The sequence below is a fragment of the Rana temporaria genome, chromosome 10 (assembly GCF_905171775.1).
Source record: "Rana temporaria chromosome 10, aRanTem1.1, whole genome shotgun sequence".
Taxonomy (NCBI): domain Eukaryota; kingdom Metazoa; phylum Chordata; class Amphibia; order Anura; family Ranidae; genus Rana; species Rana temporaria.
Window position 1 is genome coordinate 95,307,368 of NC_053498.1, and position 24,395 is coordinate 95,331,762.

The 24,395-nt window shown below is 43.1% G+C and overlaps 1 protein-coding gene across 1 annotated transcript in view; it reads left to right on the forward strand.

The window, feature by feature from the left end:
* The window catches only part of GYS1 (glycogen synthase 1), a 95,476-nt gene that overhangs the window by 56,257 nt on the left and 14,824 nt on the right, over positions 1-24,395 (forward strand). The window contains exons 3-9 of the mRNA XM_040325737.1: positions 1,217-1,408; positions 3,586-3,774; positions 14,490-14,634; positions 18,947-19,064; positions 20,728-20,848; positions 20,943-21,049; positions 22,933-22,992. Coding sequence (XP_040181671.1) covers positions 1,217-1,408; positions 3,586-3,774; positions 14,490-14,634; positions 18,947-19,064; positions 20,728-20,848; positions 20,943-21,049; positions 22,933-22,992 — 932 coding nt within the window. The remainder of the gene's footprint in view (positions 1-1,216; positions 1,409-3,585; positions 3,775-14,489; positions 14,635-18,946; positions 19,065-20,727; positions 20,849-20,942; positions 21,050-22,932; positions 22,993-24,395) is intronic.

The window sequence follows — 24,395 nt, forward strand, 5'->3', positions numbered from 1 at the left end:
ATAGCGTGGGTTGCAGGCACCCAAGGCAAGACAAGTAATTTGCGCCCCTAATCCACAGACATTTAGCGCTCCCTGAGTCCCTTCCACTCGTACAGTATTAAAACCCCTTATGATACATTTTAGAATGTACCTCTCTCTTTGTTCTCCTTACTTTCCCTTTTATCTCTCTGCTGGGCGACAACAAAAAAGCTGGGAGAGCGGTGCAGGCTTCAGGAACAGCCCAGCATTCAGTGACCCCTGGCAAATCATCATTCGACCCCCAGGTTGAGAACCGCTGCCCTATGTACAGTCCTCCTCTAGGTAAATAGGGAGATAGGAGGATGCAGGCAAGTTAGGTGTGAGCAGATAGGGAGGCTTCATGTTTTGTTATGTGTAGATTATTTTCAGAAGTAGTTTAATGGCTTAATTAAAACTGCATTATGTTAGACCTCCCAGCACTATTACTGTGCTATATTATTATATTGATCTCTTTGTAGAAATCCATATAAACAACCGTTTATGCCTTTTTAACTGCCAGTCAGCATAATGTACACAAAGCCTTCCCATCTGAGACCTTGAGCAGTTGGTGAAAGAAGAGTGGTCCAAAATTCCAGTAGAGAGGTGTAAGAAACTCCTTTATGGTTACTGGAAGCGATTTGATCTCAGTTTTTTTACATGGGATGTGCTACCAAATATTAAATTGATGGTGCCAAATATTTTGTCCAGTTCTTTCTTGGACTTTTGCATGGAATGTATGAAATGCGTTTAGATTTAACTCATTACAATGGGCAGAATACATTATTTTGGCTAATGAAATAATACTCAAGCGCTTGACGCCTCTAAAAATTTTGTAGAAGTGTTGGACCCTTTTTACAAGTGGTGCGTTTTTTTTTTTTTTTTTTTTTTTGTAGAAGCGCTGGACACTGTCAACGTGTGTGTGTGTGTGTGTGTGTGTGTGTGTGTGTGTGTGTGTGTGTTTATATATATATATATATATATATATATATATATATATATATATATATATATATATATATATATATATATATATATATATATATATATATATATATATATATATATATATATATATATATAATTATATTTTATTATAAAATCCAAGAATGCTGCTGGCTTTTAGGAGAGTAAAAAAAAAAAAAGCCCGTGTGCATGAGGCCTTAAAGTGAATCAAATTCTAAGTGCTTTGTAGTAATTACCTTTTTCTCCTTGTGTGCAGGTTTACTTTGGCCGCTGGTTGATTGAAGGTAGTCCATACGTAGTCCTCATAGATATAGCAGCTACTGCCTGGAGCCTTGACCGCTGGAAGACAGAGTTATGGGATAGCTGTGCCGTCGGGATCCCATGGTACGACCGGGAAGCAAATGATGCCGTTCTGTTTGGCTTCTTGACTGCTTGGTTTCTGGGTGAGGTAGGTTGTTTTAGAAATCGTTCTCTAGATATAATGGCTTCTTAAATGTCTTTGAAGGTGTTCTCAGTTATCCAGGTCAGGATATATCTAGTAGTAATATTATTTATTTTTATATATATATATATATATATATATATATATATATATATATATATATATATATATATATATATATATATATATATATATATATATATATATATATATATAAATAAATTGCCAGCCAGAGTACCATTATGGGATTAGGAACAGGGCATTATGGGATCTTAGAATTATGTCTATATATGAGACCCTATGCCTCAATTGGTTGAAATTGTGGGGTGGAATGAGCGTGCTGTATCTTGCTGATGTTACTGGGTGATTTTTTCCTAAATATTTATTCCTATGGCATCATCAAATCGTCATCAAACTATCTAGTGTGTCATTTTTGTACCCTATTTTGAATTGAATAAAGATCTGACACTTCATTCTAAAGGGAAGTGTAAAACTGCATTAAACCCAAAAGCAAAAATGTATTATATTGTGCAGCCTACCAATTCTTAAATGTGATGGCTACATTATTTTTTTTTATTTTTTTGTCTTTTTTTTCCTTTTAATTTCACCTGGTAATTCAGCCAGTAAGTCTATTATTTTTTCAATGGAACAAGCTGTCCTGCATATGTAGCAGTTAGACAAACTATTCAACAGTGAGAGCCGGTTCACACTGGGGCGACTTGGGATCCGACTTTAAGTCGCCTCAAGTCGTCCCAAGTCGCGCTGTCGAGAAAAACAATGCAAGTGAATGGGAGCGGTGTTAATACACACGACTCGAGTCGCTCCGACTTCAAAAGAAGTTCCTGTACTACTTCAATCCGACTTGTAGGCGATTTGTACCCATTGATTTCAATGGAAGTCGCCTCCAAGTCTGATCCAAGTCTGATCACTGTCTTAACTGAAGCGACTTTCCAGGAAGATAACATACATTTCTCAGGCAAACCTCTCCTGCCCCCCTACCCTCCTCCACCCCCTCCATCTCCCAGAGCTGATTGTTGTTTGATTGGCCACTGGAATGTCTCCTGTCCTGGGGACGACTTCAAGTCCTGTTGTAAATCTTCCCAGATCGCCCTGTGGTTCATGCTCAAGTCGTGTCGGAGTCGCCTCTGAAAGTCGCGCTGGAAGTCGTGTCGCCCTAGTGTGAACCGACTCTGACAGTGGTGTTTACAATGATCATCTTTTATTTATGTAAAATTAGAGCTGGGCAATTTTTTTTTTTTTGTTTGTTTTCCCCCTAAAAAAATTGTGATTTTATTTATTTTTTTATATAAGGCCAGGCCGCGGCTTTGGCCTAGTCCGCCGTGGTCGGTTCTGAGGAGCTACAGGCAGGATTTTTTTCGGCGAGGCTGCGACTTAGGCCTAGTCTGCGGCTGGTCCTGAGGAGATGCGGGCAGGGTTTTTTAGGCGAGTCCGCGGCTTCAGCCTAGTCCGCCACGGCCGGCCTCGTGGCCGGTCCTGAGGAGCTGCGGGCAGGATTTTTTTTAGGTGAGGCCGCGGTTTCGGCCTAGTCCACAGCGTCCAGGTCTCGCTGCCGGACCTGAGGAGCTGTGGGCAGGATTTTTTTTTTTTTAGCGTCCAGTCCGCGACGGCCGGCCTCGCGGCCATTCTTAGCGCCAGTCGAAAAAAAAAAAAAAAGATCTGTCAGACGATTTTCGGAGCGTGGGACAGCTGCAGCACAGAGGCGAGTATTGTGCTTTTATTTTTTATAATGCCTAATTTCTCCTTTTTAAATAAATTTGTTGCCTACAAACCTATTCCGTTAGAGCAATTGGCAAACCGGAGTTGCTATCCTTTTAATATTTGGATGGATGGAAGATGGTGCATAGCTAAGTCTTAACAATTTAAGGCCAGGGTTGCAGCAACTGGATTAGAGGTCCCTTGTTCTGCAAAGTTCTAGCTTTTTTGATGGTAATGTTCCACATTGGAATATTTTCATCGGTAAGTTTAGATGGTTGAACTGTTCCTTTTTAATCGTTGACTTTTTTTTACCAAAATTGAAAGATTCTTTTTGATGGTTTCTGTTAATGGTCTCTGCTAGTCTCCATTCCTTCCTGTGTTCTGTCTGTCTGTTTTTTTTTTTTTTTTTTGTCCTTAATTTATTCATATTTAATTTTGGTGCCATCCTCTTCTTCTTGCTTTCATAGTTTGCAGCACAGTGTGGCGATGAGAAGCCCTTTATCCTGGCTCACTTCCACGAATGGTTAGCTGGCATTGGCCTATGTATGAGTCGGATTCGTAAGCTCCCCGTGGCTACAATCTTCACTACACATGCCACACTCCTGGGTCGATACCTGTGTGCTGGAAGTGTGGACTTCTACAACCATCTGCAAACGGTGAGACTTACTATTACCACAATGGGCACGGTAAAATACAGATATTGGGAAGGAGACTCGACACCAGCTTATTCCAAAGGGCTTTACTGGTGCCACATCCTCTATTGCAAGACACTGATAGCATAATCTCTTATGTTGTAAAACTACTAGGACGTTAAAGGTACCACACCAAGAAAAAATTAAGAGGTTAAAACTTGCATCATTTTTATTGTACAAAATATTAAAGATTAAAGTGTAAATGTTAAACATCCAAGTATAGTTTTAGAAGAATCGCAGTCGCATATCATGCCATTAGTGATAACTGTAGCCTAGGTTGGTCACAATGAGGATCTTGTGTGTGTGTGTGTGTGTGTGTGTGTGTGTGTGTGTGTAGGGTTGCACCGATACTGGCATCTGTGCCGATACTAGGCATTTGCACGGGTATCGGTACTCGTGCAAATGCTCCGATACACAAAACCAATACCCTCTGGCTCAGTTCTTTCAGCTGTCAGTGGGATTTCTCTGCTAACAGCTGAAATATACAGAAAAGAATGCCGACAATTATTGGTTAATAAGGAGGGGGGGCCTGCCATGTCCTTAACAACCAATGACATTTCAGCTGTCTGTGGGATTCCCTTCCCTACCTCCTCCCCCTCCCACCAACTGTCACCCTCCTGTCCTGGCCCCGGTTCTGCAAATTCAATAGGGGGGGGGCTGGAGAAAGAGCAGCCGTGGGCTCAAAAATTCTGTGTACCAATGATCTAATCCCCCGCTGTGCAGCTATATAAAAAAAACAAAAAATAAACTTCTCTGGGTTTCCCATGTTCAGTGGGTGCCGTGGGACAGAAACCGGACTATTTTTAACCACTTTGAGTTTATGCGGATTAATTTGCAGCTGCGCTCCACACAATTACTTTGAAGGCTGCATCCCAACTACCCAAGCCCTCAACCCCTATCCTGCCCTTCCCCCTCACTCCCCCCCCCCCAAACCACCCCTCTTCCTAGGCAATGGGTATCTCAGTAATTGGTATTGGCGGGTACTTAAAATAAGTATCGGCACTCCTTCCTTCCTGACATATGTGTCTGCTATGAGCATTTACATTGCATATAACTTGTTTCCAGCATTTGAAGACCGCAGCCACCACAAAGAGAAAGGAACCCCACCAATGAAAATGTTATATATTTCAGATAAGGAGGAGCTGATATGTCTCCTTTAAAGTGGAGTTCCAGTCATTTTTGTGTTTGTTAAAAGTCAGCAGCTACAAAAAACTGTAGCTGCTGACTTTTAATAAACACACTCACCTGTCCCACAATCCAGCAGTGCGCTCACCTCAGCATTTTTCACCCTCTCTCCTCTCCTCCCTCGGCGGCACAGCCATCTCGACCATGGGCACCCAGCTGTGAAAGTTTGTGGCTTCACAGCCGGATGCCCGCTGCGCTCTGTGATTGGCCCTGAAGTCTTCTAGGACCTGTCCTGTGTCCCAGAATACTTTGGGAGGGAGGAGGTGAACTTGCACCTCTGATCGTCTAAGGCGACGAACAGAAGTGGCAGCGGGTACCTGTCAAAATCGGGTACCCACTCCTCCCCAAATGCCAGATGTCTCCCAAACAGACTGTCCCCTACAGCACACCAAAAAACTCAGCTACCACAATGGGACAGTTCTTACTGGTCAACACACGTTGCTTTGTGTCTAGATGTGGTTCTTTTACGTGGAACATTTCACAGTAGTATTTTCAATGACTGTAGTTATGGTTGTAATATACTTATCTTCATAAGCAGTGTAATGGGTGCAAGCTAGTACTACATGGATTAATGACGATCCAGCTACTGTAGTTTCCTTTTACTTTCAATTAATATACAGTCTTTTGTTTTTTTTTAATTGGCATCCACCGATATTGAAGAGTGTGGGTAACACTTGGGGCAGGGACTTATTTAATTGGTTCAGTTTTGTGGGAGCAGTGTCGGTGTCAATGAATAAAGTAGATATAATGAGAAAATGCATATTTCTGTTCTCTTGCCGATCATCTTCAGTGAAGTCAAACAGTAAATCCCTTAGCCTTGGATCTTTGTGATACTTTGTATAACACCTTATCTTTTTCTGCTGCTTTTGCATCACAACACAACACTAAGAAGCTAATTTTAATCAGATACTGAGTGAAAATGGTATCAAGGTGACCTTGGATTTAAAGGAAAATAGGCCTCAGGATGATTGTGTATTGATTTCTATATACTGTAGCTAAATGGATGACAGAAATGTATACAGTATGGCAGTGAAAAATCATGTAATTGGTGTTTTACATATTCAGGATTATATTAATTTGAAATTGGATATAGCCCCCAACTGTAAAATGTTTCACCCCCCTCTCCCACTTACAAGACATGATCTGCTTCTGCTTACTCTTTCTTCCTACTTTGTGGTCTGTGATCTGTTCCCATTGCCTTCTCTCCCCCCTCCTGTGAAAAATGTGGCTCCGTGCTCTGTACGCTTGTGTGCTTGTCTTTCTCGCTGCTCGTTCACAATCTGTTCGAATTGACACTCTCAAGCCTCGTCCATCACAAAGACCCCCAACTCCTCCACTATTCGCCTCCTATGTTCTTCTCTGCTCATCTCTCAGCACTTTCTCTATCAGTCTTCATGAAACAAACTCATCCAATATTCAGACCTGTTATGCCGTGTACACACAACCGTTTTTTCCGTTGGAATAAACTCAGACGGAATTCCGCTCAAGGGGTCTTGCATACACACGGACACACCAAATTCAGACTGTCAAAAACACAGTGACGTACAACACTACGACGAGCCTAGAAAAATTAAGTTCAGTGCTGCCGAGCATGCGTCAAATTGTTTTCGGCATGCATGTTTTTTTTTTCTTTGTCGGAATTCCATACAGACTAATGGAATTTCCGATATAATTTTTTTCCATCAGGGGGGGAAAAAAGAGAACCTGTTTTCTTTCTAAGCCCGTCCGAAATTTCTAATGGAAAAATTCCGGTGGGGCATACACATGGTCGGAATATCTGATGAAAAAATTCCGTCTTTCTTTTTCCATCGGAAATTCCGACCGTGTACGCGTTGCTAAGCACTACTCTCCCTCCAACCCCCAAACTTCTCTTTTGGTCCATGAGTTGTCCACCTTCCTCCGGTCATCCCCTTCCCACCACACCTCTCCAATTTCCATTCTGTCCATCATTATGGGCTGAAGGGCTGAAGCCCATGGATGTTCTTGTTAAACACTGTCTTCTCCATTTGAATAGAAAAAGCAGCATTTGACTCAGAAAAGATGCATTTGTCGTGCTCTGTCTGCAGTTCAAACTGGCTAGTACATGCTGCATCCAAACAATTGCAATGCAAAGCAGGCCAAGTGCAGCCTCTGAACTGCCATGTGTACAGCGTAGATAAAGTCTGTGGGATTTTGCTGACTTGAGTTTGAGGTGCGTTCCAAGTGCAGCAAAACCATGCCCATCAACATGAGCCAGCACTGTGCCTCAGTGGTTAGAATTTCTTTCTGTGCTTGCGTGGGCTTCCTCCCACACTTCAGACATGCTAATAGGTAAATTGTATAGTAGATATAAAGATATGAGGCTTGTAATTTATTGCATATGTAAATATGTCAGGTTTCCAGTCCTTTGGCTGCATATATAGAAAAATTGTTTGAACAAGAAAGTCAAACCAAAAAGGACTATAAGGAAAATCGACTGACTAAATGATTATTCAAAAGTAGAAAAATGTATTAAATATAGTGATTTTTTTTTTTACATATAATGGAAGAACTTGATTGGATAGGGAACAAAGTTATAAAAGATTGGCTGCAGTGCGGTTCACCACCTATAGGGTATATTAGACCAGCAAAGCAGCCTACACATACCGACAATAAAGAAAAAATATACAAAACACATAAACACAGGGGCTATCCGGATATCGGATAGTATGGAGGGATATATATTTCAGGGAATTCCCTGGATGTAATTACAACAATCTAATGAATTATTGGTAAATAGAGGAAATATGCTATCCATCCAATCTCATCTGAAGCTCGAGCTGCTGAGGAAAAAATGGAAACCAGAGACAGCAGAGATAAGAAAAAGAACAGTGTAGCAATCTTGCGGTAATCAAAGAGGAAGCAGGGAAACCTGTATATGTCCTCATATAATAGATGTAAAATGCAGTCCGCTGTATGTACATTCAAACCTTAATATGGTATCTCTGCTGGTTAATTAAGGCAACGGTGACTGATAAGTATTCACAGATCTATGGCAATCAAATAAGGGACAGGAGACTACCTGTATACGTCCTTATAAAATAGAAGTGCAAGGATTACAGCAGTGCATAAATTCAAAGATTAGACTCTTAAAGCAGAAAGACCCGCATGTATTTCAAAGGGTCACTGAAGATCCAGCCATGGCTGGGGCAAGGATTTCTGACACCCTAGGCGAAATCTCATTTTGCCCCTCCCTGTCTCCACTCCTGACTCCACCCTCTTTGCCCTGCCCATTTATACCCCACCTTTTTAATGAAGCGCCCATTAAATGCAGCCCACCAGCGCCCATCAAATGCAGCCTTACCAGCGCCCATCAAATGCAGCCTCACCAGTGCCCATCAAATTCAGCCTCACCAGCGCCCATCAATACAGCTTCACCAGCGCCCATCAATACAGCCTCACCAGCGCCCAATCAATACAGCCATACCAGCACCCATCAAATGCAACCCTTTACCAGCGCCTATCAATGCAGCCTCACCAGCGCCCAACATTCAGCCTCACCAGTGCCAATCAAATGCAGCCTTATCAGCACCCATCAATACAGCCTCACCAGTGCCCATCAAATGCAACCCTTTACCTGCACCCATCAAATGCAGCCTCACCAGCGCCCATCAAATGCAGCCTTACCAGCGCCCATCAAATGCAGCCTTACCAGCGCCCAACAATGCAGCCTCACCAGCGCCCATCAAATGCAGCCTCACCAGCACCCATCAAATGCAGCCTCACCAGCACCCATCATGTAGCGTAGCCTACCAGCGCCCATCTAATGCAGCCTCATCAGCACCCGTCAAATGCAACCTCACCAGCGCCCAACAATGCAGCCTCACCAGCGCCAATCAAATGCAGCCTCACCAGCGCCAATCAAATGCAGCCTTATCAGCGCCCAACAATGCAGCCTCACCAGTGCCCATCAAATGCAGACTTACCAGTGCCCAAAAATGCAGCCTTACCAGCACCCATCTAAAAAGCCTCACCAGCACCCATCATGTAGCCTACCAGCGCCCATCAAATGCAGCCTCACCAGCGCCCATCAAATGCAACCTCACCAGCGCCCATCAATTGCAGCCTCACCAGCGCCCATCAATTGCAGCCTCACCAGCGCCCATCAAATGCAACCTCACCAGCGCCCATCAAATGCAGCCTCACCAGCGCCCATCAAATGCAACCTCACCAGCGCCCATCAAATGCAGCCTACCAGCGCCCATCAAATGCAGACTACCAGCGCCCATCAAATGCAGACTTACCAGTGCCCAAAAATGCAGCCTTACCAGCGCCCATCTAAAAAGCCTCACCAGCACCCATCATGTAGCGTAGCCTACCAGCGCCCATCAAATGCAGCCTCACCAGCGCCCATCAAATGCAGCCTCACCAGCTTCCATCAATACAGCCTCACCAGCACCCATCAAATGCAACCCTTTGCCAGCGCCTATAAATGCAGCCTCACCAGCGCCCCAACAATGCAGCCTCACCAGCGCCCCAACAATGCAGCCTCACCAGCGCCAATCAAATGCAGCCTTATCAGCGCCCAACAATGCAGCCTCACCAGTGCCCATCAAATGCAGACTTACCAGTGCCCAAAAATGCAGCCTTACCAGCACCCATCAAATGCAGACTTACCAGCACCCATCTAAAAAGCCTCACCAGCACCCATCATGTAGCCTACCAGCGCCCATCAAATGCAGCCTCACCAGCGCCCATCAAATGCAACCTCACCAGCACCCATCAATACAGCCTCACCAGCACCCATCATGCAGCCTCACCAGCGCCCATCAAATGCAACCTCACAAGCACCCGTCAAATGCAGCCTCACTAGCACCCATCAAATGCAGCCTCACCAGCACCCATCATGCAGCCTTACCAGCGCCCATCAAATGCAGCCTCACCAGCGCCCATCAAATCCAGCTTTACCAGCGCCCATCAAATGCAGCCTCACCAGGGCCCATCATGCAGCCTCACCAGCGCCCATCAAATGCAGCCTCACCAGCACCCATCAAATGCAGCCTCACCAGCACCCATCATGCAGCCTCACCAGCACCCGTCAAATGCAGCCTCACCAGCACCCATCAAATGCAGCTTTACCAGCGCCCATCAAATGCATCCTCACCAGCGACCATCAAATGCAGCCTCACCAGCGCCCATCAAATGCAGCCTCACCAGCACCCATCATGCAGCCTTACCAGCACCCATCAAATGCAGCCTCACCAGCACCCATCATGCAGCCTGACCAGCGCCCATCAAATGCAGCCTCACCAGCGCCCATCAAATGCAGCCTCACCAGCACCCATCATGCAGCCTTACCAGCGCCCATCAAATGCAGCTTTACCAGCGCCCATCAAATGCAGCCTCACCAGCACCCATCATGCAGCCTTACCAGCGCCCATCAAATGCAGCCTCACCAGCGCCCATCAAATGCAGCTTTACCAGCGCCCATCAAATGCAGCCTCACCAGCGCCCATCAAATGCAGACTTACCAGCACCCATCAATACAGCCTCACCAGCACCCATCAAATGCAGCCTCACCAGCGCCCATCAAATGCAGCCTCACCAGCACCCATCATGCAGCCTTACCAGCGCCCATCAAATGCAGCCTCACCAGCGCCCATCAAATGCAACCTCACCAGCTCCCATCAATGAATATTTGCTTGCTTCCATTCATTTGGGAGTCAGGACACAGTCCTCCGCCGTCACTGCGCCTCTGACACTATGTGCGAATGGTGCGGCGGCTGCCTGCTGATGCTGAGACTTAGTTACTTGCTGCAGAGAGAAGATAGTGGGAACACCAGTGGCCGGGCGCCCTAAGCAGCAGTGCGCCCTAGGCAGCTGCCTAGTTTGCCTAGTGGTAGCACCGGCCCTGGATCCAGCATATGATTTAAATATCTTTCAGATTATGCGTTCTCACAAGGTATAGGAGAAAAGGACACTGATTCACAGTGGGTACTTTACCAGTCCTGAGACTTATGTGTCATGTGTCTGTCCGACTCTCATATGATGAGGCTTAAAAAAGCTGTCCGAGATCTTATGAAAATGCACTGAAAGCAGAGTAATAACTCCAGGCAACCCGTGAATGACACAGAACATGGTCGGATTCCTGCTTCAAATCTATGGAGTCTAATCATATGCTGGATCTTCAGTGACCCTTTGAAATACATGCGGGTCTTTCTGCTTTAAGAGTCTAATCTTTGAATTTATGCACTGCTGTAATCCTTGCACTTCTATTTTATAAGGACGTATACAGGTAGTCTCCTGTCCCTTATTTGATTGCCATAGATCTGTGAATACTTATCAGTCACCGTTGCCTTAATTAACCAGCAGAGATACCATATTAAAGCGGGGGTTCACCCTATAAACAAAAAAAAAAAATTTCTTCTAGCATTAAATGAGGCATAGTAGCGCGAGCTACAGTATGCCCGTCTTGATTTTTTTTATCCCCGTACTCACAGTGCAATCCAACATTGAAGATTCCGTCTCCCCACGGAATGGGCGTTCCTATCCAGCCGGCTCTGGCACGTCACGCTTCTCCGGAAATAGCCGAAATAGGCTTGGCTCTTCACGGCGCCTGCGCATAGTCTGTGCGCAGGCGCCGTATAGCTCTGGCACGTCACGCTTCTCCGGAAATAGCCGAAATAGGCTTGGCTCTTCACGGCGCCTGCGCATAGTCTGTGCGCAGGCGCCGTATAGCGCAGGCGCCGTGAAGAGCCGAGACCTACTCCGGCTGTCTTCGGGGAGCGTGACGTGCCAGAGCCGGCTGTCAATCATCCTCCGTCTAGATAGGAACGCCCATTCCCCGCGGGGAGACGGAATCTTCAATGTTGGATTGCACTGTGAGTACCGGGATCAAAAAATCAAGACAGGCATACTGTAGCTCGCGCTACTATGCCTCATTTTATGCTAAAATGATGCTATGGAGGGTGAACCACCGCTTTAAGGTTTGAATGTACATACAGCGGACTGCATTTTACATCTATTATATGAGGACATATACAGGTTTCCCTGCTTCCTCTTTGATTACCGCAAGATTGCTACACTGATTCTTTTTCTTATCTCTGCTGTCTCTGGTTTCCATTTTTTCCTCAGCAGCTCGAGCTTCAGATGAGATTGGAGGGATAGCATATTTCCTCTATTTACCAATAATTCATTAGATTGTTGTAATTACATCCAGGGAATTCCCTGAAATATATATCCCTCCATACTATCTGATATCCGGATAGCCCCTGTGTTTATGTGTTTTGTATATTTTTTCTTTATTGTCGGTATGTGTAGGCTGCTTTGCTGGTCTAATATACCCTATAGGTGGTGAACCGCACTGCAGCCAATCTTTTATAACTTTGTTCCCTATCCAATCAAGTTCTTTTATTATATGTAAAAAATAAATCACTATATTTAATACATTTTTCTACTTTACTTTTCTACTATAATCATTTAGTCAGTCGATTTTCCTTATAGTCCTTCTTTTTGGTTTGACTTTCTTGTTCAAAAATGTTTCTATAATAGGTAAATTGGCCCTTCTGTGTGTGAGCATATGAGCTTTTATTTTAAAGTTGATGTAAACCCTCACATATACCCAGTCAAGTGAACAGCCTCAGATGATACACAGAGATGAAACATATCCTCCAGCTTAAGTTTTACAATCGGCTGCCTTCCCCTTTCTACACCCTTTCGGAAGTGCAGATCGTGTTAATCTTTCTTCATCAGCCAGCAGTACATAGGGAAGGGTGGAGAGACGGGACTTGCACTGTGTGAGAGCTGATTGGAGGAAAGGGCCCCCACAGAGGAATGAAGGAACATGCAGAGCTGTAATCTGAATAGGCAAGGTGTGTGCTTTTCTCCCTCTAAACACCCTCCCCGAAACAAATTTTTACGTCATGTTATCTCATGTATCGGAGAAATTTTCACAAGTGACTCTGCTAATAACGGAGGAATGAAGCACCAGAGAGAAACACTTAGAGCTTTGGAGAGAGACAAGATATGTGCTAAGTTCAAATTTCATGAATGGGATTTACAACCACTTTTTAAGCTCCTTTAAAGCGGAGATCCGCCTACCGCTGCAAAAATTAAAAGCCAGCAGCTGCACATACTGCAGCTGCTGACTTTTATAATCGGACACTTACCTGTCCTGGAGTCCAGCAATGTCGACAGTGCAGCTGATGTTTCTTTCAGCTGTCGGGTGCATGTGGCTTCCATTGCGAACAAGGGAACCCGACAGTGTAGCTTCACGCCAGGAACCCTACTGCTCCTCTCTCCTACAGAAAGGAGGAGGGAGCCCCAGCGATGATGCAAATAACCGCGGCTGAGTCTCCTGGAAGTGGGGGCAGAATACCTGTGAAAGACTGGCACCCCCCCCCCCCCCCCCCCAAAAAAAAGGTGCCAAATGGGGGGGAAGGAGTACAACGAGCGGAAGTTCCACTTTTGGGCAGAACTCCGCTTTAAGCGCCTGCTATATAAATGCCTTAAATGAGTCATAACACTTCCTCATCCCATTCACTTTCCTTCTACCTTCCCTTCCCATTCCCCCACATCCACCATCAGCTCTCAATCCTACATCTAAAATCTAACCGGCAAGTAAACTGATGGGCGCGAGGGAAGAAGATGGCCAAAGCATTTATTTACACCTAATTCTCATGATGGGGATGAAAAGTAAGCTCCCATGCATGACTGCAAGCATTTGAAAAAAAATTCTACAGTGACTTGACTAAGGTAGTACATCTAGTCTTGTGATATCTTGATACACTGGCATATCCCTAGATGATGTTTACTAAATTGAATTCTACTTAAACTTTTTAACCATACATGCATTTTTCTTCAGTAAGAAAACATTAATGCCTCGTACACACGATCGGAAATTCCAACAGCAAAAGTCTGATGTGATCTTTTGAACGGAAATTCAGACCGTGTGTATGCTCCATCGGACTTTCGTTGTCGGAATCTCCGCCAGCAAAAGATTGAGAGCTGGTTCTCAAATTTTCCGACGGAAAAAATTCCTGTCGGAAAATCTGATCGTCTGTAGAAATTCCGACACGCAAAATGTTGACTAATGCTCGGAAACATTGAACTTAATTTTCTTGGCTTGTTGTAGTGTTGTATGTCACCGCGTTCTTGACGGTCAAAAGTTCAGAGAACTTTTATGTGACCGTGTGTATGCAAGCCAAGCTGGATGCTTTTTCTGACGGAAAATCTGATCGTGTGTATGGGGCATTAGAGGGAACCTGTACAGTGCTAGCCGACAAAAGAATTTTGCCGTTGACGCCTCCATCTCCCTTTACACTGGTATGCATGGATGTTTGTGGAGTTATCTCCAGTGTTCAGGAGAGTCCAGGCACAGTTTTGCTGGTTGGACTTCGCCATGGTGAATGGGAGTATCATTTCCACATTACAGTTACTCCCGAATACACATTCTTCCCCTTTTGTAAATAAAAGATGTACAATAAACCTAATCTTTATTCTTGAAATCAATTCATGTAATTATTTATGTTGGACAGTTTAACGTAGATAAAGAAGCTGGAGACCGTCAGATCTATCACCGATACTGTATGGAGCGAGCGGCCGTCCAGTGCAGTCATGTCTTCACTACTGTCTCTCAGATTACTGCAATAGAAGCTGAGCATCTACTGAAGCGCAAACCAGGTAAGCCACAAGATCTGTGACTGTTCACTGGAAAATAATAATTTGCTCTGCTTTCCTGCTCTCTAGGTTCAAACTAAAGGTTTTTTATCCATTGTCTTCTGTGCCCACGTTGACTGTGTGTGTGTAGAAAGATTTCCCTTTAAAAACTGTGGGCTGGTACACCAAAATAGGAAGCACACATAAAAAATCCATTGAAATCCATTTGGTGGAAGGGGGATTATGGTGTGGGGTTGTTTTTCAGGGGTTGAACTTGGCCCCTTAGTTCCAGTGAAGGAAAATCCTAAGGTTTCGGCATACCAAGACATTTTGGACCATTTCATGCTCCCAACTTTGTGGGAACACTTTGGGGTTGGCCCCTTCCTGTTCCAACATAACTGCGCACCAGTGCACAAAGCAAGGTCCATAAAGACACAGATGAGCGAGTTTGGGGTGGAGGAACTTGACTGGCCTGCACAGAGTCCTAACCTTAACCAGATAGAACAGAGAGCCGGAGCATTATGTGTGTATAAGGCATGTCGCATTTATGTTGGTGGTCCATGGGATTTAAAATTGTGAGGTTAGTGGTCCGTGAGGTCTAAAAGGTTGGTGACCACTGACAGAGAAAATCAAAACTACTGCTCTGCGCAAGATCTGTCATTTTTACAAGTGAATAAAAGCAGGAGAGCAAAACGGGCATTTTGCTTTGGTCCCACCAGGATAAGGTAATGATCATAGACTTGACAGAACACAAATCTGAATATGACGGGATGTAAAATATTGTAGCACTATTGTTTAAGGTATTTCAGTGACCCTTATTCTAATTTGTACCCTAAGGCTCGGTTCACACTGGGGCACCCAAATTTGAAGCCACCCCATACAGCGCGACTTGCAAACAACTTCTTTAATAGAAGTCAATACAAGCTGCTCCAAAGTCACCCCCAAGTAGTGCAGGAACCATTTTCTAAGTCGGAGAAACTTGAGTCCCTCCGATTAGCACTGAATGGAGCGCAACTTGTCAGTCGCCCCAGTGGGAACCAAGCCTTAATGTTAAGGCCTCGTGCACACCAGACGTTAAAATAACGTTATAAAAACACCAGTAGCTTTGCAGTGAGTTTCAGCTTTTTTCAAAGTTTTTTGCAATAGCGTCTTTCCGTGTCGTTTTTTTTTTTTTTAATGGATCAAAAACGTTAAACGCTGGTGAGTGACGTTTTTTAGCATTTATCAACGTTTATCAGCATTAGAGCGTTTTTACAGTCACTGCTCAAAACTGCTGATAATGTGTGCATGGACACATAGGATAACATGATGGAGAGTTTAAAGTGAGTTTAAAGTGATCAAACCTCCTTGAAGTTAGTGACCACAGAGAAAAAGCTCCCAGCACTGTGGTTATCAGGAAACGGACAAGTGTGGAGATCAGAGAAGAATTGCAGCAACTTGAGAGCAAAAACGAACAATAAGGACATGAAAACAGCACTGCATTAATGTAAAGGAAGCTATTAAGATAAAAAAAAAATTCCTTTACAAACCCTTTAATGACTGTAGAAAAAAACGTCTACTGCCAAAAACAGCTGCTGAAAAAACATCCAGTGTGCATAAGGCCTGATATACTTTCCTATCTATTTACTAATGCTAGCAGTATGAGGATTACAAATAATCAATGTTGATTGGGTGAGTGCTGTTCCACTTTAAAGAAATTGTAAAGTCAGAAGGTTTTTTATCTTATTTCATTCTGTGTGCAGCAGCCTTCCCAGCACCCCCTAATACTTTCCTGAGCCCCATCTCTGTCCAGCGATGTCCACAAGTCCCTCGGACATCCGGGACTATCCCTTCTGATTGGCTGAGACACAGTGCCATTGGCTCTTGCTGCTGTCAATCAAATTCAGTTAGCCAATCAGAGAGAGAGAGAGAGAGAGAGAGAGGGGGGGTGCCAAATGGCAGCTCCATGTCTGAATAGGCACACAGAGCTGTGACTCGGCTCGGGTGCCCCCATACCAAGCTGCTTGCTGTGGGGGCACTCAGCAAGAGCTAGGGGCCAGGAGCAGCGAAGAGGGACATGAGAAGAAGATGATCTGGGCTGCTCTGTGCAAAACCAATTGCACATATGTGAACGTGTGTTTTTTTTTTTTTCTTCAATAAGACTTTACAACCACTTTAACAGAAAAATATCATACATCATCCCCATTGGACTTTTAACCACTTCCTTACTGGGCACTTAAACCCCTTCCTGACCAGAGGACTTTTTGCGATTCGGCACTGCGTCGCTTTAACTGACAATTGCGCGGTCGTGCGACGTGGCTCCCAAACAAAATTAACGTCCTTTTTTCCCCACAAATAGAGCTTTCTTTTGGTGGTATTTGATCACCTCTGCGGTTTTTATTTTTTGCGCTATAAACAAAAATAGAGCGACAATTTTGAAAAAAAATAAAATATTTTTACTTTGTTGCTATAATAAATAGCTCAATTTTTTTTTTTTACGTTTTTTTTTTTTATCCTCAGTCTAGGCCGATACGTATTCTACATATTTTTAGTAAAAAAAAAAAAAATCGCAATAAGCGACTGGTTTGCGCAAAAGTTATAGCGCCTACAAAATAAGGGACAGAATTATTATTATTTTTTTTTTTTTTTTTTACTAGAAATGGCGGCGATCTGCGATTTTTATTGGGACTGCGACGTTATGGCGGACACATCGGACACTTTTGACACATTTTTGGCGCCATTCACATTTATACTGCAATCAGTGCTATAAATATGCACTAATTACTGTATAAATTTTTTTTTTTACTAGAAATGGCGGCGATCTGCGATTTTTATTGGGACTGCGACGTTATGGCGGACACATCGGACACTTTTGACACATTTTTGGCGCCATTCACATTTATACTGCAATCAGTGCTATAAATATGCACTAATTACTGTATAAATGCTTTTTTTTTTACTAGAAATGGCGGCGATCTGCGATTTTTATTGGGACTGCGCCGTTATGGCGGACACATCGGACACTTTTGACACATTTTTGGCGCCATTCACATTTATACTGCAATCAGTGCTATAAATATGCACTAATTACTGTATAAATGTGACTGGCAGGGAAGGGTTAACACTAGGGGGTGAGGAAGGGGTTAAATGTGTACCCTAATTAGTGTTCTAACTGTGGGGGAGGGGGGGTGACTGGGGGGGTGACCGATCTATGTCTCTATGTACAAGAGACACAGATCCGTCTCCTCTCTCCCCTGACAGCACCGCTGTCTGCGAGAGCCGGGAATGAGAGATGATCTCATATGTAAACATATGAGATCATCTCTCATTGGCCGCACAGATCGCCTAGGAAACGGCCGCTCCGATTGGCCGTTCACGGCGATCTGTGACTGGCTGTGTCCAAGGGACACGGCCAGTACAGAAGTTCCCCGCCGCGCGCTCGGGAGCGCGCGCGGGGAACGTGTAAAGGAGAGGCCGTAAAAACACGGCCTGTTAGAAATTGGGAGCCGCGCTGAGGCCGTACAAAGTCGTACGGCCGTCAGCAAGTGGTTAAGGAAGATAAGACATTTGTGTATATTTCAATAAAATGCTGGCATGCCAAATTCATGTTTAAAACCCCATATGTCCACAGTATATAAAATATTGTTGTAGTACGCTTAAGGTGGCTTGAATTTTAATAAAGACATCAGGACAAAGCCCAACACATTTAGAAAAAAACACCTTCAGGGGATATAATGGGTATACAGAAGGAGTTTCCCTAAAATGCGTTTTGATATTGTCCTAATGGCTTTATTAAAAATTCAAGCCGCACTAGGCAAACTACGACAATATTTTCTTTACCATGGACATATGGGATGTTAAACGCTTTTTTTAGTTGTGTTTATGTAATAACACTGATATACTAATATATTTTTTGTATATTGTGAAACTATATACCCTGTGGATCTTTTGTAATGTAAAGTTGGGCCTTTAATTGAAATATACACAATTGTCTAATCTGCCTTCAGTCCCATGAGGATTATGTCTGATATTTTTCTTTGTAATTCAATCTTTGATTACTCAGAATTTATGCAACAATGGTGGCTGATTGCTGTAGTGGGACATTGGTGGAAAACTCCAGAACTGTGAAAATAAAATTACCAATCTCGATACTTTACTTATATCACCTGTGTCTTGAAGTGGCTGTTTGAATTCTGCTTTTCCAAGTCTTCAGAAGACACATTGTAATGCCAATTTGCCATCATAGTTCTTGGACTATAAATGCTGCATATAAAATGTGATCAATGACATATATGAAGCAGGATTGTCCTAGAAACTTCATTTCTCGAACCCATCCTTTTTATCTTCCTGAATACAGATATAGTAACTCCAAACGGTTTGAATGTAAAAAAGTTTTCAGCAATGCACGAGTTTCAGAATCTGCACGCCCAAAGTAAGAATCGCATACAAGAGTTTATCCGGGGACATTTTTATGGGTAAGATGATTACTGCAGTTCTTCAATGGCGTTAAAACATATCTCACCAGTTTATTGTACAAAGAGTTCTGAAGCAGGGATTAGGTTCTAGTTAAAGTATAACTATAGGCAAAACTTTCCCCCTTTTTGGATAGAGTAATGGAGGATTATAGCTCCTGTAAGGTTTATTTTTGCCCTCTTTGTCCCACTAAGGTGATTTGCTTTTTACTTCCTGTCCCAAAGCCAAAACAGGAAGTGAGAGGAAATCCCTGCTTATTAAGGGAATCCCTCGGGGACCCCCAGGTCACCAGAACTAGTGTCCCCATTGGAAGATTTCCCCTCCTATTACTTTTCTAGAGACATCCCAAAGTTTGGGGTTTTCTTTTACCTTCACTCTCAATGAGGATGGTAAACGAGACTAATGGAGAGGATGAATCTAACAGGGACACGGACAGCAATAAAAACTGACAGATGTTCTAATCCCTCTTTGTTCTATCCAAAACTAAACAAAATTAATTTGCCTTTAGTTATACTTTAAAGGCCCCTTCCCACTAGCTAGCATTGCAGCAATGCCATATGCTTTTTATAATGCATTACAATGTACTGCAATAACAGTCTATTCATATTGAATGGGGACCAGTGCAGAATTTGCATCTGCTCAATTATTTTTAAAATGGTGACCGTATATTATAATGCAACAATAAAAACAAAAAAGAGAACAGACTGCTGCACACCCTTAAGAGTTAACTACAAAAATATTTTATTCAAATAAATATCAAAAAAAGACACCTGTATGTCAGGTATAAATACACAGGTCCCCTAGAATGTGGTGGACCTACCCAGAAATGGTCCCCCTGGATACCCACTCAAAAAACGGCATATACCAGTAACTAATACTCGATCATCCAAAAGGAGACCAGAGTCTACAATCAGATATTTGTGGGAAGTATCAGAAATTATTGCTAACTGTTGGGGCTCCTGTGTGCTTTTTTGTGTGTGTGGGGGGGGGTTCTGTGTGTTGTGTGGAGGGTGGGGACACTGATTGTAGACTCTGGTCTCCTTTTGGATGATCGAGTATTAGTTACTGGTATATGCCGTTTTTTGAGTGGGTATCCAGGGGGACAATTTCTGGGTAGGTCCACCACATTCTAGGGGACCTGTGTATTTATACCTGACATACATGTGTCTTTTTTTGATATTTATTAGAATAAAATATTTTTGTAGTTAACTCTTAAGGGTGTGCAGCAGTCTGTTCTCTTTTTTGTTTTTATTGTTGTATTATATTGTATTTTGGATTGCACCCCCCGACAATATCGGTGAGTACTACACTATTTAATATCAGGCAGGAATCCCATATTCTCTCCCCTTTTTCATGACCGTATATTATGGTGCATGTAGATTAGAGTATTTTTGTGGCTGCACTTAGTTGCTGTTTAAAAATGATTGCAAGCACACTGCAGCTAACTGTGCTTGGTGCCTTACACTGCATTGCATCTAAAACGCACCACACTGTCCGCACCACATAAAAAATGCAGAAGCATGGTGATCTGCTCCAAGTCTTGTCTTAATGTACACGTTTGTTTCTAAGAGGCAGTCCATTTTCTGCACTGGCAAATTGTGTATAAATCAAGTGTGACAGTTTTCTCCCTTTTTTTTATTTTATTATTTTTATTTTTAATGATAGACACCTAGACTTTAATTTGGACAAGACCTTGTTTTTCTTCATTGCTGGACGCTACGAGTTCTCGAACAAAGGAGCTGACATTTTTCTGGAGGCCTTGGCAAGGCTCAACTACCTTCTAAGGGTAGGTTGAAAACTGTGGTGGTGAAAAACAATATATTTGAAATTGAATCAAGTGTATTAATAGGTGTTGTGTTTTTTTGTTTTCTCCACTTTAGGTGAATCAGAGTGATGTGACTGTAGTGGCATTTTTCATCATGCCTGCACGGACTAATAATTTCAATGTGGAAACCCTGAAAGGTCAAGCTGTACGGAAACAGTTGTGGTGGGTGCATAATTGTTTTCTGTTGGAGAAATCCAAAAAGATCAAAGCTTTGCAAGTCTCAGCATGCAATTCTAAGTTCTGTTGTGGGCATCCATAATTACATTACAATCCGCATGGCTTCATTACTGACTTCTGGACTTAAAAATGAAACTTGTTAGTCACCTTTACAGAAAAAATGTAAAGGTGAAGTGACATCATACATCCCGATTCCTGCTATACTTACTCCAGGGGGGGCTGCTCTGTCAGTGCCCATGCAGCCAGTCCTGCAGTCCAGGGATTTGAAATCGCTGCTCTTCTCCGGCTCTTCTGGGACATATCGGAGTGATGCTCTGTGATGGCGCTAAACAATTTGTGATTTATCCTGGAAGCACTGCACAGATAAGAAGAAAGAAGAGCAGAGATTTCAAATCCCTGGATCACTGGACCAACTGCCTGGGCACTGACAGCTCAACATTCCCAGCAGTAAGTACAGCGGGAACTAAGTGGGCAGGGTGTAAGGTGTTCACTTTTTGTATTTATGGTTATTATTATTATTATTATAACACAGGATTGCAAAAAAAAAGATTAAATCCATACATTAGTTTTTTTTAATCAAAATGTTTTTTTTTTTATTTATCACACTGACCATTTTTTTGCCAATAGTTTATGCTAAGCTAAACCTGACACCATTTTTTTTTTTTTTTACTGGAGTAAAGGTTATTTTTTCTGTTTTGCATTTTGCTTGCATTTTAAAGTCAGTTTCTGTGTCAAAGCACATAATGGGGGTTATTTCCGAAAGGCAAATCCACTTTGCACTACAAGTGCACTTGGAAGTAGATCTGAGGGGGACATGCAAGGAAAATAAAATAACGCATTTTAGCTTGCACATGATTGGATAATGAAATCGGCAGAGCTTCCCCTCATTTCAGATCTACCCCTCAGATTTACAGCGACTGCACTTCCAAGTGCAATTTCAAGTGCACTTTGCACTTGTAGTGCAAAGTGGATTTGCCTTTAGTAAATAACCCCCAATGTGTCACAATGGCCCGGATTCAGGTAGATTTGCCCCTTATTTACGGAGGCGTAGGGCAGCGTTTTTGCCCTGCGCCCCCGCAAATTTACTGCGCTACAGTAGCTCTGTAAATTGCGTGTGCACTGTGTAAACTTGCCCTGCGTAAGGGCGCCTAATGTAAATGATCCCGTAGGGGGCGGGAATCATTTAAATTAGGCGCGCTCCCGCGCCGAGCGTAGAGCGCATGCTCCGTCGGGAAACTTTCCCGACGTGCATTGCGGCAAATGACGTCGCAAGGACGTCATTTGCGTCAAAGTGAACGTGAATGGCGCAAATTACGTAAAATTCGAACGTCGCGACGCGGGAACGACGGGTATACTTTAGCATTGGCTGCCCCTGCTATTAGAAGGGGCAGCCTTACGCTAAACACGCCGTACGGAAACGACGTAAATTGCGTACGCAGGGCTCGCGCAACATTGTGAATCGGTGTTAGTATGCAATTTGCATACTTTACGCTGACCACAATGGGAACGCCCCCTAGCGGTCATCGCAAGAATGCAGCCTAGATATGCGTGGCATAAGAGCCTTATGCCACGCAGATTTTAGGCTGCAGTCGGCGTTACGATGTTCCTGAATCAGGAGCATTCGTAACGCCAGGGCAAGTAAGCAATTGCGCTGTGTAACCTATGGTTACACAGGCGCAATTGCTACTTGAATCTGGGCCAATGAAAAGAACTTATTTAACTGAATTACTTTTTTTTTTTTTTGTGGTTGGATGCGCAATACATATTTTTTCGCTTCTTTTTCTCCACAGTGACTTATAATATTGGTTTCTGCTGTGAGTGTGCGTAAGGGTGTAACATTGCCTAAATCTTTTCTTATCTTTTGATAGGGATACAGCCAATGCAGTGAAAGAGAAGTTTGGAAAGAAATTGTACGAGTCACTGCTAGTGTAAGTACAAACTTTGCTATCGGAAACAGATTTACCTCCAGCTTTACAGGAGCAAGTAGTTGGGAACATGGAATTAATCTACAGTGCCATCTACAGGTGGCTCTGGTATTGTGGCACGTTTTCTAGTTTCAAAAGTAAGCCCAGTCCTTTTTTAACACTTTCAATTGTGATCTGTTTTTCAAGGGAAATTGAACTGAGATCATTCCATGATAGGTCAATGATTATCTTTAAATTGTGAGTGCACCGGATGTTCTGACCCTACTACCCTTTTTGATACAAACCCATTATTATTTCTGAGTCATACTTTTTATCAGATCTTGAATCCTTTGATCTTTATTACCCCTAACAACAACTTCACTATCTATCTAAATAGTCTATGGAGCAGTGCAATTACTTAATATAGAGCATGCTAAGCTTAAGATGTACTCCGCAATCCCTGATTTTATCCAAACTGTGAACTTTATTATAACTCTCATAGGCAGCTTTGTATACCCACTGACAGAGTTCACCTATAACTCCAAAAAATTGCTGTAATAATCTATAAGACTTCATACGATGGCCAATGTACTTGATATTTCAATCTGTCCTATTGCTGTTTAAAACTACAATTAAAAACACATATGGTTCAATAGAGAAAAATCCATTTACATCATCGGTGGTTTATCATAACCAATATAACCAGGAAATCTTCCATCACATACAGGTATAATCATAATAAAAGCAACATTAATGGACATCATATCAGGTACCAGAGAGTAGTTTCATGCAAACCAAGGGAAGTAATTGGTGACCGCAGTCACCATTTCCCAACTCCCCCCCCCCCCCCTTGCTTTAACTGGGAGAAGGAGAACCCCTAACAAGTTGAATGCAATATTCTTGTGAACCGTGTATCATAGTCCACATCCTTGTGAACAGCTGGTTTCATAGCAATGTAAATTTGTAGAGAATAAACAGAGAAAAAGGGAAAAAAGAGGAGTGTCGAGAGCAGTTGGGGGAGCACTCCCTCATGCTTCGGTCTTCTGGCGATAGATATTGTATCCAGGGTTGCCCCGTCTTATCAAGTTTATTCTGGTTGTTGGGGATTGTGTTAGTTTGTCATTAATCATGATCCAATTACATTTTTGTGTAACAAGTCAAACTTGATTATCAACTGGTTCCAGCACCATGCTGTAGCTATCCTAGTAGCTAGTATCATGTGGGAAACTAAATGGTTTGTCTTTTTTGGGATTTCAATATCCAATTTTTGAAAGAAAGCAATCTGGTGATCTAGAAATGTTCACATCTGTAACCGTATGGATCCAAGTGGGAAAGATCCTGATCCAAACTCTCATTACTTTGGGGCATTGTCACCAAATGTAGATCAAAGTGCCTGTCTGGCCGGCCACAGTTCCTGGGACGAAGCC